General features: G+C 40.5%; 2 protein-coding genes across 2 annotated transcripts; both read left to right on the top strand.

Moving 5' to 3' along the window:
* Window positions 1-5,615: 5,615 nt before the first annotated feature.
* On the top strand, window positions 5,616-10,681 carry LOC139339171 (zinc finger protein ZFMSA12A). Its single transcript, XM_070974666.1, has 7 exons — window positions 5,616-5,768; window positions 6,850-7,052; window positions 7,632-7,724; window positions 7,808-7,900; window positions 8,027-8,137; window positions 8,212-8,344; window positions 8,761-10,681. Exons 1-7 carry the CDS (start codon window positions 5,765-5,767, stop codon window positions 10,152-10,154), a joined length of 2,031 nt encoding a protein of 676 aa, XP_070830767.1. The 5' UTR covers window positions 5,616-5,764; the 3' UTR covers window positions 10,155-10,681.
* A 262-nt stretch (window positions 10,682-10,943) lies between these two features.
* Window positions 10,944-16,208, top strand: LOC139339170 (zinc finger protein 11-like). The gene is made up of 7 exons (XM_070974665.1): window positions 10,944-11,090; window positions 11,965-12,167; window positions 12,275-12,367; window positions 12,591-12,686; window positions 12,805-12,915; window positions 13,024-13,153; window positions 13,260-16,208. The coding sequence occupies exons 1-7, from the start codon at window positions 11,078-11,080 to the stop codon at window positions 15,134-15,136; spliced, it is 2,523 nt and encodes an 840-aa protein (XP_070830766.1). The 5' UTR covers window positions 10,944-11,077; the 3' UTR covers window positions 15,137-16,208.
* Window positions 16,209-17,423: the final 1,215 nt, after the last annotated feature.

Here is a 17,423-nt window from a genome sequence, read left to right as displayed (position 1 = left end):
CTTAAATTAGCATAAGAAAGTTTAGAACACATTGGCTTGTATGTTGTATGTTATCTGCAGTTTCTTTTAACATATCAGTAAACACTGAACCACTACTTCACTAAAGACCATTATGAATATTAAATTCTTATTTCTTATTTTCATTAAGTAAAACTTGCAGTACAATATTTGTTAGGAATGTTTTTTCAGATATTATAGAACTGTTCAGCAAACAAAGTGTTTCATTGGTCAAATGGCACGAGTGGTTCAGTCACTTTGCTACTCTTAGAAATGTTGATTGTTGTTGGCTCAATAGCTAGCCAGCAGGCAAGCTAACTAGCTAGCTACATTCACTGACATGATTTTACTATAGTTGACATTAGTTTAATCGATTTTTTGCTGCAAAAACTCCTCAGTTGACAAGTGAAGTCCTTTTTGTATAATTTGCCATGACAGCATTTGCACACATTCATACATACTGCAAAGCAAAGTAAAATAAAGACTGTTATACTGGATGCTTCTAAAAAATTATCTTTGGCAACAGTAGCTAACAAAGTAAAGCAGCTAACGACAAACAAATTCAGCCGAACATCATCAACATTTCTTCTGCAAACAGGTTTTGAGAGTTCATAAAAACACATTTGAGCAGTTATTTCAAACCTGTGTTTGTGACAAAAAATGATTTATGAAAAAATACATGTGTGAGAAAAAGTTCTGCAGGCTTTCCAAATTTTTTACATATATAAATTATTTTGAATGCATTTCCAGATGTTGTAATACTGATAGAAAACCCACTCTACACACTGCAGCCATGCATGCAAGCTAAAAGCAGACCAAGAATACTGAACATTTCCAAGTAAGCTACTATGCTGTAGCTAACAGGCTTAACATTCATGACTGTAGCTTTTATGAAGCTTTTATTCAAGTGTTACTAAAATGATTCTCACCAAAGCTAACATTTGCTAATCAAATTTTCCAAATTAAATTTTAATACTTTAAAATTTAAAGGAAACAAATGTAAGCCAAAATTGTGAATAAGTACTAATGATTTCTAATATTTGGATTTTTATGACTTGTTTGTTGAATAAAAGGATTTCTTTGATATGCACTTTGATTGAATGAAGTTGCTGTATATTGTATATGATGACAGTGATATGGCCCCTGGTTAAAACAGCATCAAGTGTATTCAGGTCGAGAAACAAGCACATGAAGAAAAGCTTGTAATTCAGTATATACTACTGATGACACTAATATGAAGAAATACACTGTCATGTTTCTTATGTGAAAATTTGCCATTTCTCATTACTTTGTCAAACATACATATTACAAGTTTAGCTTGCATCAGTGTATCGATTACAAAGAAGAGCTGTGTGTTCTAATAATCCCTGAATTATGTGCCTGATTTTAATTGCTGTTCGCGCACTTCTCTGAACCTCTTCAAATCGCTCAATTTGACCTGATGGATGTGGATTTGAAGAGCATGAATACACTGAGAGCTCATTTTGTAATCAACTGTGTAAAGAACTTTGAGGCTGTGTTATATGTGTAAAGCTAATTTTTACCTATTTTTTGTAATGTATTTATATTGAAAGACCATTTGAGTGACTCTCACGATGGCCATAACAAGATATGATCAAATAATAGAAATACTGTGTTCATTTTTATATAAAAAGATTTTCCTTGAGAACCTGATTGTCTGTATTGCATTTAGGTTGATCATGTCATGGATTATTTTATTAAATGGTGATGAAGCTCTTTTCCATATTTGTGGGTTTTCCAACTCTCAGTGCAGTTCAAACAGTTGGATGACACATCCTTATTTTTGTTAACATATGCCATTCACTTATTCTACTGTTGAACATTCATAGATATTATTTTGAATAGATTTTGCTGTACTGGAAAACAAAAGTCAGATTCAAAACTGAGCAGTGTCTCTTCATTTTCTTCCATTTTAGATTTGACCTCATTACAAGGCAGGGTGCTGTTAAATCTCTGTCCCTGAGTCCATGTGTATAAAAAAAAACAGGACAGATGTGCAAACCTCTGCATTTCCACGGCTGTCTCTCCCTGTCAGTGTATTGCCCTTTAAAGCTCAAATTTGTTTATAATGCTTCCACAAACGCAGTACAATCACATAAAACCACAGAAATGTAGCCGAAATGGTCTGTGCCGATTAATGACTTCATCTATTCATTGAGGAATGTTAGTGGAGGATCACTCACAAAAAATACTACACCGCAATGCTGCTCTGTGATTAAGCACCTAAAAAAGAAAAAATCTACTGTAGTCATGGAAAAATCCAATAGTGCACAGCCATTTAAAAAAAAAAAAAAAAAAAACTAAACAAACTGGAATCTTTCACTTTTGGCATTTGTGTGTATTTTCTATTTTTAGGACGAAGCTCTTCCTTCCTCAAGATATCAGGGAATTTCATTACAGAAATGTTTTGTTTAGATTTCAGCGCTGCTGTCAAGTTAATAGTTGAGCACTGCCACATTTTCAGTTTGGAAAAAAAAATCATCAAGGGTGCCAATTTGGATTTAGCCCCAAAGAGATTTCCTCTCTCTGGTTGTCGGGGTGGTCAAATCCAACTCTGACCAGCTGGGATAGAGGGATAATCTGTGTGTAAAAAAAAAAAAAAAAAATCACTTGTTTTAATTACACACTCACAGACACACAAATGCACGCACACACTCTCTCTCTTTCTCTCTTTCACACACACATACATACAGACAGTACACATGTGGACATACATGCATTAACACAACTACCCCACACACACACACACACACACACACACACACACACACACACACACACACACCCTATGCTTTTCCCAGTCAACCTCATAATAGACAGATGCTTACTTTGAATTTAATTTCGGTTTGTGCATGAAGTGCCAGAAAAATGTGACTTGACTGAATGTGACTTGGTAATTGATCTGATTTTTTAAGCATTTGGACATGTGGCAGAGATTAAAGCTTCATCAGAGAGAGCAAACATTTTTAAAAAGATTAAAAAGGCACTATGTCTAATTACAAAATGCACCAGACCATAGTAAAACACAGCACTGTCAATGTAATGCATTACAAAATGTCTACATATAATGTGGACATGCTAAACTCTGATACAAAAGACATTTGATGAATTGCATGTTCTACGTGTGCCATTTATTCAAATGACATTTAGTTAAACGAAGGTCATGAGTCACATCAACTCTCATCATCATCATCAGTCAAAGGGGTCAGAGGGAATGTAATTAATTTTTCAACATGACAGTCTATGTGCCTTTAAATCTGTGCTTCACTAGAGTGAATTGAAAAGGGAAATATATATAAACTGCTCAGACTAAGCAATGTTTAAAGGGGAAGCAGGATGCATTCTGTTTTTGTTTTGTTTTTTCTTTTAGGAATCTGACTTTTTATGGTATGTATGGTTGTGTTTTTTACATCGAAGTCCATCTCTACCAAGAAAGAAAATAAAAGACATGAAACGTTAGGTTTTGAAAAAAGGTCCTAATTTTGGCTTAAACCCAGAGCAATACATATATAATACAAGGCAAACTTGTATTATATATATATATATATATATATATATATATATATATATACATACATACATACACATATGTGTGTGTGTGTGTGTGTGTGTGTGTGTGTGTGTGTGTGTGTGTGTGTGTGTGTGTGTGTGTATAAATATATATATTAGTGTTCATTTGAAGTCATGTTCTCAGTCACTTAGAAAATGTCCAATATTCACTTTTCTTTAAGTTCTTGTATGTTCACTAGCTTGTTGTGACACAAGGCCAACCCACTGGGTGCTACCCCAAGCCAGTAAAAATAATTTTTACCTTATGCTGAAATTTTCATTGATAAGTGTTTTACTTTTAATTTAGCTTTTCTTGGCCAAAAAATGACTTGTTTTAAGAACTTTAAAGGGTTTTCAAAAAGTAAACAGCATTTCAGAGGACTCAAACACCCAAATTTCTTTGTAAAAATACTAAGGACGTGCCCTTGTTATCAACAGTGGTCTCCTAATGGACATGCAATAAATTTAAACTGGTGACCCAGTTATTAGGAAACTTATGTACAGAGATTAAAAGTTTACTAAAAAGTACACTCAAAGTTACATTTAGCCCAGGTCTTAACTGTGGTTGTGAAATATTATCCCTGTGCTGCTGGTGGGTTGTTGGTGGTGACAAAGTAAAAACTGAGGCTGGCCTCACTAAACGGGCTGAGAATCCAAAAAACAGAAGAGTAGAGGAAATAGCCTTTTTAGGTACAAGAGGCTCCTTCTGTCAGTCACCATGCACTGCAGGGATTTACTTGGTGTCATTGGCCAACGCTGCCCAGATGGTCTGATGTGGCACGATCTAATTACTTTTCCCATGGTTCCTCTATTTCTGATGAATATTTACTGGGCCCTCTCTGTTAGAAAACCTTCACTGCCACCAACAGTGGATTTATGCATTTACAGGTCAGTCTGAGGAATGACTAAATAGTTTGTTGGCACGTAGAAAAGTTCCAGGTGATACTCTGGCTGGTTCGCAAATGGAGGGAGACAAAGGGCCGTAACAGACAACAGAGGGCAAAACAAGTTTTTGGTTACTTTAGTTGATTTTCTGTGTATATATGATTTTCCCTGCTCTGTTCTCTGTGTCAGTTTGGTTTAATCACAGGTTTTACATCAGTTGTCTTAGAGATAACAAATCAAATGTAGCCTTAAGTACATGATTTGTTATGTTTACATGTGCACAAGTATAGTTCAGTGATTGTCAAAGAGGCTTGGAAAGAGGTGGGGGGCTTAAGCAACTCTTTTAGCAACAGACTGCTGCATCCATTGTGTAAGACAAAACGCTACCCCAGGTCCTTCATCCCAACAGCTGTCAGACTATTTAACTCCAGCATCATTTAATGTGGCACTTTCCCATTTCAACGTTACAAACCTACCGTTTTTTGCACTACTGTTATTTTATGTTAATATAGGCTCACATCCATTACATCTTGTGCAATTTTTTCATCTGTGCAATAGTACAAGGACTGTATTTATTATCCATATTTGACTGGTGCAATTCAAGGTCCTTTTTATTCAACCATATTTTTCAAGTGCGATTCATCTCATGGATGGCACTGGTAGATTATTCATAATGGCAGCAGTTTCTTTATAATCTGTACGTAATGTACATATACATACATTTATTTACTTTTTTTTTTATCCTGTATCTTCTTATCTTTGATCCTTCTTTGTTACAATTTTTTAATACTTTGCTGACTGTCAGCTTAATTCCCCAGCGTGGGATTGATAGAGTCTACTTTATCTCATCTATCTCGTTTAACATTGTCTATGTGCACATTACTGCAACATTACAAATTATGCCTTCCCATGATGCTAGAGGATATGTATGTCTTTTCATGCCCCGTTTTTGTGTTACTTTTAAGTAAAATGTAATTCATTTAGTCATATTTGTTTAAATAAGTGATGGAAACTATGGAAATGAGGGATGAAATTGTATATCCTGACATATTACAGCTGTACAGTATTTGGTTGCTGCGAGTGAGCTGCCTGTAGCCGACGGTGGGTGGCGGTAAAGCAACAGAATGTTCACCGAAATACACGAAGAAGAGCCCGGAAGTGGCGTTCAGCCGCGTTTCGGAGTGGGAAGTAAACAGAGAAGTGTTGGACTGCAGGCTGGCTTCACAGTGTGATACTGCTGGAGGAAGAACATTTGAATTAGGAAACGTTCTTCTGTGTCGGTTCCACTGTCATAGCTCTTCGGGGGAATAAAATGGGTAATGTTTTGTATTTAGTTGGGGTCGTGCCTGTTTGTTTTGATGTTGTTAGCTTTGCTGCTAACATCAACTTCTCAGCTTTGACTTATCAGACTGTTCACAGTCAGAATCCTTCCTGAGGTATTTTAGTTAGACAGAACGTGAGGGGAGAGGCCATTGCACTTTCTGCGATATGTAACGTTATGTAATTTTTGATGTATAACGAACAGAAGAATGAAGTTTTCCAGTTCGAGAGAAACTTTTTGTTGTGCATCTCTAGCACCAGTCTACCCAGTATATAAACTGGTGACAACACATAAGTCGGATAACGGTAAAACAAAGACATATTAACTAACATAATAGTCACACTAACGTTAAAGTCTCTTTTTTAAGTGAGATCAAGCCAAGAAAGCAGCATTAAAACGCTAAACAAAACCCATCGACAGGCTTAGACACCTGTCACACACTGTCCTCAGTGTCCATTAATACAAACTGCTGCTGGGTCATACAGCATAGACGGTAGATGCGTGCGATACAACAAGGAACTTTGGTGAAGATTGCCTGACCTGTCTGCTCATCGTTTGTTCTCTCAGTGCAATTTTCTGCAAAAATGGAAATTAATGTCATAATGCCAGTATGTTAAACTTCAATTCAAAACAAGTATTAAAAACGATTCTTGATTCCTCTTTTGATACCAAAAAAAAGGAAATTAAAAAACTGCTCAGCACACAACATTTTGTTATTAACAGCCTGCATACGGTGCTGATCCAGAAAAGTGACTGAACTCATACCAACACATTTGTTAATGGTACAGGTACAGTAATGGTTGAGGACCAGTTCATTTTTCTCCCCGTTTCATCTGTGCAGCCTTTGGTTGAAAAGCTTTTTTTATATATATATATACCTTTGGTACTTTCAGTACTATAGAATGCATAATTAACAAAGATCATAGAATTTTTGAAGAGTGGAGTGGAGTGAAGAAGAGTCAATACTTTAACAACCTTAGTGGAAACTGTACTCTGTGGTGGTGTGGTGTGTTTCTGGTGTGACAGTGCAGTGATCTTAGCATGAAGATACTACAGTCACCTCCTCCCCCTTGCAGACGGTCCCCTGCCCCCGTCCTCGCTGAGGCTCCTGGTTCCACCCTTGCGGGTGATGTCAGCTGTCATGTGGAAGGTGGTTTGTCTGAGGAACATCAGGCATTATGGGAAAGTGGAGGAGTTTGTGTCCTTGGTAACTGAAGCCATCCCTGACATACTGACAGACAGACAGATGAGACTGCTCACTCTGGGTTTAAGAGCAAAGGTAAGAGATACAGATGTGCTGAAAAGCAATGTTTCATTTTAGGCAGATGTTTAAAAGGCATTATTGTATCACATTAAAGCTATTTTATTTTGGTGATATTTGTCCGTGGAATCAGCATTTTTATTTACGTTAGTCGAACAGTTATTTAGAATATTTAGATATCATTGCATGTAAATACTGTAAGAAACATCTATAAAGCTTTGCCTGTTTTATAATTAGTTAATTTACAGTGTGGTTGAGAAAATATCAGATTTTGTTTTTGTCTTAAAAAAATGTGCAATTTGTTACTCTCATCTAGTCTACACATTGTACTTTAATAATATATATATAGTATCACAAATTGCTGTGTTTGATGATTGTGTTGTAACCACACACACACACACACACACACACACACACACACACACACACACACACACACACACACATTTCAATGTGTAGGCAGAGAGTAATATGATCAGGTAAGAGCTGGAGTGTGAGTGTCTTGTTTGCAGTTGTTCAGTGTGGTGCTTGCAGCTCCACAGCAGAATTCTTGCGTTCCCTTACTTGTCTTTGACTCTTTCTGAATGGCTTTTCCAGATGACGTTACAGGTGTTGAGATCAGAGCAGTCAGAGGATCTCAGAGGTGTTAAAACACACTTGAACAGTCTTCTGCTATCCAGCCCAGAACAGGTGTGCGACTTTTTCAGTCACTGAACATTTGTGTGTTTATGAAGAAATCTGGTTATTTTAGGTGTGTATGTTTCATCTGACAGGTTCTTCAAGGAAATGAAGCTCCTGAAGCCAACTTTTTCAGGCTAGTTGAAAAACTCCTGGAGGACCCTCAAGGGAGAGAGCGCTTCCTCAAGGTATGTCACTGCTTTTGCCCCTTTGTTAACTTTGACATGAAAAAGAGCAGTTTCTTTGATTTTCACTTGATGCAGCAACATTAGGGTTTCGATCAGTGCTTTAGGTTGAAATTTTCCTCTTCACAGGATGTGTTTCCTGTGGAGTATGGGCCTGACTTTGACTCAGCTCTGGAGACGCTTCTTTGTGAGTTCTTCACCAGACTGGAAGAGCTGCTGCTTATACCAGACTTTAAGCAGGTAAAGAGAGCATTTCCAGAATTGGATGTCTGGGTCCAGTCCATCAAAATAATTTGTTTGTTTGTTTGATAAAGACCGCTGCGTGGATCAGTGATTCACCATCTGTGCTAGAAGAGTGCATGCAGTGTGTGTCCAAAGCAGATGACCTCAAGTTATTGCTCAGAAGCAAGGCCCACTGTGGTAAAATGGCCAAGATGGATACCAGTGGTAAGTCTGCCTGTGAGACCAGCCAAGTTTTTATAAGCACGAGTGCTGAAACAGTCAATTAATTATTAATAAATGAGTCAGTTCATCATAGAGCGGTTTATCAGGCAAAAAGACCAATCATTCGCTTGTTCCAGCTCGTCAAATGTGATTTTTTTTTTGTCTGTTTTTCTATATTTTTTTATAGAATTGTAAATTCTTTGGTTATTGGACAGTTGGCAGACAAAATTAACAGTTTTAAATTTTTCATTAATAGGAAATGGTGTAACAATTAATCAGAAAAGTAATGGTCAAATTCATCGATAATGACAATGATTTTACATTGTGGCCCCAGTGCAGATATATGAAAAACAACACCCTTTAAAAGGATGAAATGTAAACAAATAATTCTCACTATTTTAATTTCTCTTGTCAAACAGTGCCCTCTCCCTCAGAGCAGCGGCTGCTCTCATCACTGTCTCTCCCACCTTCACTGCGGGAGACAAATGCCAAAGATGTGGAAACTAACACACACGCATTTGATAAGCAAAGAGAACCTGAGGGGATTTCTCCCCAGGAGGCCGGAGATATGGGGCTACAGAATGCAGAACGGTCTTCTGAGGAGGAAACAAACCTTCTGGACAGCAGCAATGCAGAACAAATAGCAGGAGGGAAATGCTGTGACAGCGTTCCTGATGTTCACACTGTAGAGGAGTATGACGACCGAGCTTCTACCACCTGCCCAGCTCCCTCTGTGTCCACTGAGAGTCCCATGTTGTCCAGCTCTATGATTGGCCCTCCACGGCAGAGAGTTGCACACAAATGCACTCAGTGCGGAAAGTGCTTCATTTACCGCTATGAACTCCTGGAGCATCAGAGGCTACACACTGGAGAAAACCCTTACAAGTGCACTCAGTGCGGAAAGGCCTTTCGGAGGACCTCTGACCTGTCAACTCACAGGCGGACACAGTGCATAAAAGCAGCTTATATTTGCATCAAATGTGGGAATAGTTTTCAGTCTATACAGGACAGATTTAGACACCAGTGTGTTCATAGTGTCCAGAAGTTTGACTGCTCCCAGTGCGGGAAAAGCTTTAAGAAAATGCACTTGCTGGGTAAGCATGAGCTGACTCACACCCATAATCGGATCTTCAAGTGCAGACAGTGTGGGGAAGTGTACCCCAGCATGAGCGAGCTGAGATCCCACCAGAAGATTCATCCTCCCGAGCTGTCCAATCAGTGCATGCAGTGTGGGAAGTTTTTCAGCTCTGTATCCAGTTTGACAGCCCATGAGCTGCGTCACAGGCAACAGAGAACGGAGATTTGTGTGCACTGTGGCAAAGCATTCAAGAACAAACATGACCTGAATCTTCACATGCGTAGTCACACAGGCGAGAGGCCATTTCAGTGCACGTATTGCGGGAAACGTTTCTCTGTGTCAGGAAACCTGAACGTACACATCCGGACCCACACTGGAGAGAAACCGTACCTGTGCTCTGACTGTGGCAAGGCTTTTGTTTCAGCCGGGGAGCTGCAGATACACCGGCGCACCCACACCGGGGAGAAGCCACACAAGTGCACTGTATGTGGGAGAGGATTCACCATGGCAAGCAAAGTGACGCTTCATATGCGCGTTCACACCGGGGAGCGGCCTTATGTCTGCTCTGAATGTGGGAAGGGTTTTTCACGTGGCAGCGAGTTGAAAAAACATATCATGAACCACACAGGAGTCCGACCCTATGCTTGTCAGCTGTGTGCAAAGACATACACGTGCCTCAATCACCTGAAGAGACACTTGAAAACTCACAATGAAGTGCAAAACCAGTCTGTCTAAATCCATTCGTGACCATGTGGCATTTTTTCATAGGAATGTTGTATTTGTGCAGCTAGCCTGTACTGATCGTGGTGTTGACTTAATGTCACCCTCTCTTGTAAGGACTATGTTGCAAAAGTTCTTGTTTTTACTGACTGAATCCTTGTCCTGCGTTGTGAGATGTGTTCTTATTGTATCCTTTAAAATGGTTAGAGTGCAGCTTTTAAGCCTGCAATGTAAATGTCTTACGTTTGTTCTCTGAAGTCATAAAACATGTTAAAATAGTCCCTGGGAACACATACAACAACAAACAATAAATCCCATGTAGGGAATAAAAGTACCATGTACCAAGCAGAATGTGTACCTGAATCCAGCATGGAACATCCTGCAGTAGAGCAGCAGGACATCAATATTCTCTGTTTGTGGCCTGAAAACATACTAACAAATTAGACATAAAGTATAAAAGGCTCCTTGTAATCTTGGTAGGGTTTTGTTTTTTGTTTTTTTTTTTCTTTCCTAGAATTTATTAAAAAACAAATTTTCAATTCATGTGATTTAACATGTATTTTTCAAGTATTGGCTAAAAATCTTTTACTCTTACAATTATCAAGATGCTTGAAACATTTAAATAGGGATATAAGAAAATAGATGATCAAGTTTGAACGTTTTTGTAAGATGTTTTGATTTGCTCGTCCGGAGAGGCGGTGCACCTTACTTTCGGTTCATCAGGAATTGCCTTATCCGGGCTGCCCCGTGAAACAAAACGAACGTCGCTGTTACACACTTACACTGACTGGGCCAACGCTCCCCAGAATGAACAACGTGTTTCAGGAAGAAGTTGGCGCCTGAGGCCCCGTATGTGGTTAGCTAGCACGCTAACCGAAAGTATGAAAGATTCTCCACTGTAATTATTTTTCTTTCCATCGTATTCACAGAATTCCACAATGAACGACATGGGTATGTATTCGCTTGCGAAGCTCAGCATAACGGTGTATTTTTCGCTTCTTATGTGACTAGTCGATACGATAAAGCGGAGGATTAGCCCAGGCTCGACAGGCCTCGACTAATCCCTGGAACAAGAATTGTTTTTCCCAATAATAAGCCGGTTTTACTGGGCAATATCAGCGGCCTTGTCAGGAGTCTGGTAGCGTTAGCTGATAGCTAACGTTTTACCTTGGGAGAAAACAGTAATGATTCATCGTTTAAAAAACAATATTCGACGGACGAAGTTTTTTTTTTTTTTCAATTCAGCAAATGCACCACAGTTTGGGGGTCTTATCCAGACCCAGTTGCATTTAAAATAAAGTGACTAATGTTAGCTAACAGGTAGCTGTTCGCGAACGTAAACTGTCCATCGGTAACGTTACACTGCTGATGCTCACTTTAACGTTAGCTCCTTCGCCTTATCGCGGTGTGCGGTGCACTGTGACGACACCGAATGTGTTGGAGCATTTGGCGAATATCGAACTGTTTACCGCTATAAACATGCACTGAGTGTTTGCAGTCAGACGTATGTACACAAGCATGGTGCTTTAGGTAACTGCGCTGCACTGCTCCTGCATCACAGGGGTGGACACTACAAGAAAGTGACTTTGAAATGGGATGCCATTACCACTGGAGTCTATTTCCCATCCTAATAAAAAATAAGAAATATTTGCTAAAGACCTAGCATGAATGACTACTTACATATGGTTAACATTAAAACCAATCCTTGAAACATCTCTTCTTCTTTACCATCTTTAGCGTTTGACATTGTCAGGTGAACTGTGGACTTATGTACCATACATTACATTGTAGGGTTTGTTTGACCTAATCTTATTTCTCTTTGAAGAATTCAGCGTCCCCCTGTCCTCACTGGCACTCCTGGTCCCACCACTTCGGCTGATGTCAGCAGTAATGTGGGAAGTGGTACGCCAGAGGAACATTAAGTACTATGGCAAGCTGGAGGAGTTTGTGTCCATGGTAACAGATGCCGTTCCTGAACTGATGAGTAAAAGAGAGGGGAGACTGCTCTCACTGGGCTTGAGGGCCAGGGTAAGTGTGAAGTGCAGATCCACCATGTGTTTAATGAGGACTGTTCAAATGAGAGACACAAGAAAATAAATGTAATTATTAAATGAAGTCAATTAAATTTCCTCCAGACTACTCTTGAATTGTTGCGATCTGAACACCCCGAAGATCTCAAGGCTGTTGAGAGCCACCTCAACCGAATCCGATCTTCTTGCATTGAGGAGGTGAGGGTTTTTACTGTTCGGTTAACTGAAATTACTAGTTAACTAGTCCATGAATACATGAGCAGTAAGTGAATCTGCAACTGTTTTGATAAATGTTGAATCAAAAGTGTCACTACGTAACTGGTTCAGACCTCTCTACTGGCAGGAGAGGCAGTTTTATTTATTTATTTATTTAGCCTAAAATTATCTGACTGTTATGTGTTGTTTTTTTTTTCTTACCCAGACAAATGATCCTGTAATTGAAGCACCGGAGGCAAACTTCATGAAGCTGGTTCAAGGCCTCATTGAAGACACTGATGGCAGAGAACACTTCCTTAAGGTAGAATTAATATTACATTTCATGTGGTGCAGTAAATAATATGATCAGGCAAAATGGGTATACTGGGAAAACTAATATATATAAAATACTGGGTTTTTTTTTTTTTTCCATCGGGCAGAATGTGTTTCCAGTTGAGTATGGCCCAGACTTCGACACAGCACTGGAGACTCTGGTTTGTGAATTCTTCACCAGACTGGAGGAGCTGCTGCCAATACCAGATTTCAAACAGGTCTAAACTGGATTTCTGAAAGTTAAGGAAAAAAAAAGTCAGTAAATAGGACCACTTTGAAGTTGAAACTCAAAATGTGTCTTTTCTTTTGTGTGCCTCTGTGTGTAGACTGCATCCTGGATCAGTGCTGCCCCCTCTGTCCTAGAGGAGTACATGCAGTGTGTCTCAAATGGAGAGGACCTTAAATTTCTTCTCCAAAGCAAACAGTGCCACGGAAAACTGGCCAAGAATAACGTTGGTATGAAAACGATTTACATTTACTATAAACTAATCAGCACATACTGGTTCAGCTGCTGAAGAGGGAAACTGTTGTATTAACACTTCTCATCATATTTTCCCTGCAGCTCCATTTCAGTCAGACGATCTTCTCATTCCCTCTCTGTGTCTCCCTCCATCGCTGGAAGTGGCCATTGCTTCACATCCGAGTGCTTGTGATGATGAAAATAATGACGTTCCTCAGATTGTCATGTTCGATGAAGAACTGTCTACGAACCCTTCCACATCAGCTGACTTTCCTGAATCGCCGAAAAGGGCTGATATCCCACCATCCCCTCGAAGGAGGCAGCAGTCAGGGATGCATAAATGCCCCGAGTGTGACAAATGCTTCAAGCATCACTCTGTCCTCATCGAACACCAGAGGGTCCACAGTGGGTTGCAGCCTTACAACTGCTCTGAGTGTGGGAGGGCTTTCAGAACCGCCACTCTGCTGGCCGGTCACAGGCTACGGAAATGCAAAAATGCTGCTTATCTGTGCATTAAATGTGGGAACAGTTTTCCAACCTCTTTGGATAAATTCAGACACCACTGCCCAAAACGGGGCCGTAACTATGATTGCGGCCACTGCGGAAAGAGTTTTCAGAAGTCTAGCAGCTTGAAGGAACACGTGCTAACTCACGTCCAAAGCCGCTTGTTCAAGTGCAGCCATTGTGGGGTGGGCTTTTCAGGGATTGGTGACCTGAAGTACCATCAGCAGGTAGATCATGATAAGCCTTATCAGTGCAAGCAATGTGGAAAGAGCTTTATCTCCTCCAAGTGTCTGGCCAAACACCAACAACGGCATGAAGAGGTCGGTCGAATGGACACCGCCAAATTAATGAGTGGAGGTAACCATAAGAAGAGTGGCTCCACTCATCGGACTGGCTCGGCCTCCTTGTCCTCCAGGAAAACCTCTGTGAAGACTGTCTACCCACGAGGACGGGTCACACATAACTGTCCACTGTGTGGAAGAAGCTTTAAGTATCGTTTTGAATTTCTTGAACACCAGAGGTTCCACACTGCAGTGAAGCCGTACAAGTGCTCTCAGTGTGGGAAAGCTTTCCGCACAGAGGCTCACCTGTCCGGCCACAGGAAGAGAAAGTGTAAAAATGCTGCCCACATTTGCACCAAGTGCGGGTGTCATTTCAGGTCCCTGCACGAGCGGGTCAGACATCAGTGTGTCCAGCTGCTGACAAAATACGAGTGTTCTCATTGTGGAAAGACCTTCAAGATGGCCCACCTGCTAAGGAACCATCAGTTGAGCGAACACCAGCTCCCCTACAGCCCCAACCATCGCTTCAGGTGCAGATACTGTGATGAGACCTTCCCTGGCATCAGTGAGCTGAAGTACCATCAAAGAGTCGACCACGAGAAGCCCTATCAGTGTCAGGAATGTGGCAAATGTTTCCTGTCTGAAAAATGCCTGGCCAACCACGAGCTACGGCACAACGATGACCGACCCGAGAGCTGTCTGGTGTGTGGCCGCGGCTTCAGAAACCGCTACGACCTGAAGCAGCACATGCGCACTCACACAGGAGAGCGACCGTATCAGTGCACTCACTGTTCGCAGTGTTTCTCCACAGCAGGAGGACTGAGGAGTCACACCAGGGTTCACACCGGCGAGAAGCCACATGTTTGCCCAGATTGTGGCAAGGCTTTCTCCCAGATGGGTGCAATGCGCACGCACAGGCTCACCCACACTGGAGAAAGGCCATTCAAGTGCACAGTGTGTGGCAAAGGTTTTACAATGGCACACAAGGTGACAGTTCACATGCGCGTGCATACGGGAGAGCGGCCCTACGTGTGCTCTCAGTGCGGGAAAGCCTTCTCAGATGGAAGTGTGCTGAAGCAGCACATGCTGAACCACTCAGGGGTGAGACCGTACCACTGCCAGATCTGTCCCAAGACCTACACCTGTCTGAACCACCTGAGGAGGCACCTGAAAAGCCACTCCAACATGAACTGAGTCAGGCTTGCAGTCTTGAAGGCAAAATGGGGCAGAATCTTGGACAACATTTTACACACACAGAGACACTGCATTCAGCAGCTTGGCTACTAAAGCTTCAATGGACCAACTAAACCAAGAATATAAAATGAGACTGTACAGTTGCTGTTGAAATTGAGGTGAAAAGTTCAGTTTCCTCTTCACTGTAAAGTAGTCACATTAGCCAATCGTCAAGGACTGTGTGAACATTTAAAGGAATATTTTGACATTTGCATTCTGCCTCTTTGTTGCTGATAATTAGATGAGATAATTGATACTCCTGTAAATGTCTGTTATAAGATGGCACCAGGAGACTGTTAGCTTAGCTTAGCACAAATACTGGAAGCAGAAGGAAACAGCTAGCCTGGCTCTTTCCAAAGAAATTAAAAATGAGCCTAACAAAGAAAAGGTCTGGAGCATATAAAACCAGTCAATTTTACATTTCAGATTTTCCAGATTCAACAATGGTATAACATGTTGATTATTTAGCTTTTGGGGTGCTGATGGGGGGATTTTTTTTAGCCTTTGAACAGAGTCGAGTAAGCTGTTTCCACATTTCCAGTGTTTATGCTAAGGCTGATCGGTTGTTAGCTGCAGCTTCATACTGATAAGAGACAAGTATCGATGTTTTCATCTAACTCTCAGCAAGGAAGTGAATAAATGTATTTCACAAAATGTGGAACCAGAACCTTAACATCAGCACAGGCAAATGCTCCGATTCCCCACCAGGCTTCTTTTTTTTTTTTCTTTCATACATCAGTTTCTTTTGCATGAATATGTTTGAATGTTGTTCTGGGTGTTAGTTGGGTGAAATGTGTTCAGAAGCTGTAATATTGGTAAAAATATATTTTTGGAAAGGCCTCAAAAGTCATAGAAATGGAAAATATTGGATCTGTAAATACGCTGAAAGACAAAATATTGTGAGAGTGCAAAGTTTAAAAACATGGCACCTTGTATTTCAACCATGACAAAACTTTATCCCTGTAGGCCTTTTATATCCCCCACTATGGTTTGCAAACTTTGTGGATTTCAAATTAAATGACATTGGTTATACCTTGTGCACATTGACTGAATTTTTTTTAACAGGAAACCATCTGTTGACTTGCTATCAAAGTAAGGCTTCACTAGTTGGCAGCAGGTGACCGTTAACCATTTCTTCTCAGGCAGTGCAGGCCATTGATGACCACAGGTGTTGAAATTCTTTATTAGACCTATCAGATAATTTTTGCTTTGCTGCAAACTGGAACAACTGGAGACTATTCAAAAGATGTCTGAGAAGACAAGACTGATGAGGAACTAGTGCAGCCGAAGTTAATTTGGCCCATTTCCTGTCATTAACGTTAGTTGGCGTGATGCGGAATCTTGATTGGCCCACTATTTCCTGATGTTTTGGCTGCTGCTCAGCAGTATCTGAAGTGGTTTAACCCATGACAGAGAATACCTCCCCTTTCATCTGTCTGTATGGTGCTTCAGCCCAGTTTAGCTCAAACTAACATTTGATCTAGACCACCTCTGCTCTCAGGACCTTTGTATTTAATTTGGACATCAAACAGATGAAGTCATAAGTCATATCGTAACAGTCACATGTCCATGAATCTCTTCCATCTATGTGTGCTGACTTTCATGTTTTCACTGGAGAATAGAAGCTGTTACTTCACCCTCATTTTCTCCTTTGTTCCATTTTTGTGTTTCAGCTCATCCATGACCACTTATGTATTGCAGTTTTAGAATCATATTCTCTCAAACAGACCAAAATCTTTGCCATTCGCTGGGAGATCAACCCCAATGATGAATGTTGTGGTGTGTTAAATGTTGCAAGATGTTACAAACCATTAACTCTTAACAGAAAAAAGTCAGTCTGGAGACACTGGCTGCACTCAGTTTGAGTCCGTCTTTCTATCTGAGTCAGACATGCTACTAATCTTCTCCGCTGAACATCAGGATCCTGTGGAAACTCGTGCTGCAGCCTGTCTGCCAACAGGCTGTGCCCGAGACGTTATGCAGAACCTCTCCGCTTTAGGAAGCGTGTTTGTTTTTTGCATTTCTTTCAACATGTAGACCTTTATCTTGACCTTTTGTCTCCTCGGTGGGAGAGATAATGACTTCTCAGTGAGACAATTGGGTGATCTCAATCCCACCTTCCAGGACTGTAAAAAAACAGAAAATAGAAATAACACAAAGTTGCTCAAAAACAGTTCCAGCTGCTTGGCTAATGAGTGCTAATGTATTCCTGATGAAGGCTGGTATTGAGACATCTCAGAATGCATGT

This window comes from Chaetodon trifascialis, chromosome 11 (assembly GCF_039877785.1).
Source record: "Chaetodon trifascialis isolate fChaTrf1 chromosome 11, fChaTrf1.hap1, whole genome shotgun sequence".
Lineage (NCBI taxonomy): Eukaryota > Metazoa > Chordata > Actinopteri > Chaetodontiformes > Chaetodontidae > Chaetodon > Chaetodon trifascialis.
This window is presented reverse-complemented; position numbering and strand designations above follow the sequence as displayed.

Coding starts and splice junctions, on each gene's coding strand:
- LOC139339171 (XM_070974666.1), top strand. Junction 7,053..7,631: donor CTCTGGGTTTAAGAGCAAAG/GTAAGAGATACA, acceptor TGGCTTTTCCAG/ATGACGTTACAGGTGTTGAG. Junction 7,901..8,026: donor GGAGAGAGCGCTTCCTCAAG/GTATGTCACTGC, acceptor TCCTCTTCACAG/GATGTGTTTCCTGTGGAGTA.
- LOC139339170 (XM_070974665.1), top strand. Junction 12,368..12,590: donor GATCTTCTTGCATTGAGGAG/GTGAGGGTTTTT, acceptor TTTCTTACCCAG/ACAAATGATCCTGTAATTGA. Junction 13,154..13,259: donor ACTGGCCAAGAATAACGTTG/GTATGAAAACGA, acceptor TTTTCCCTGCAG/CTCCATTTCAGTCAGACGAT.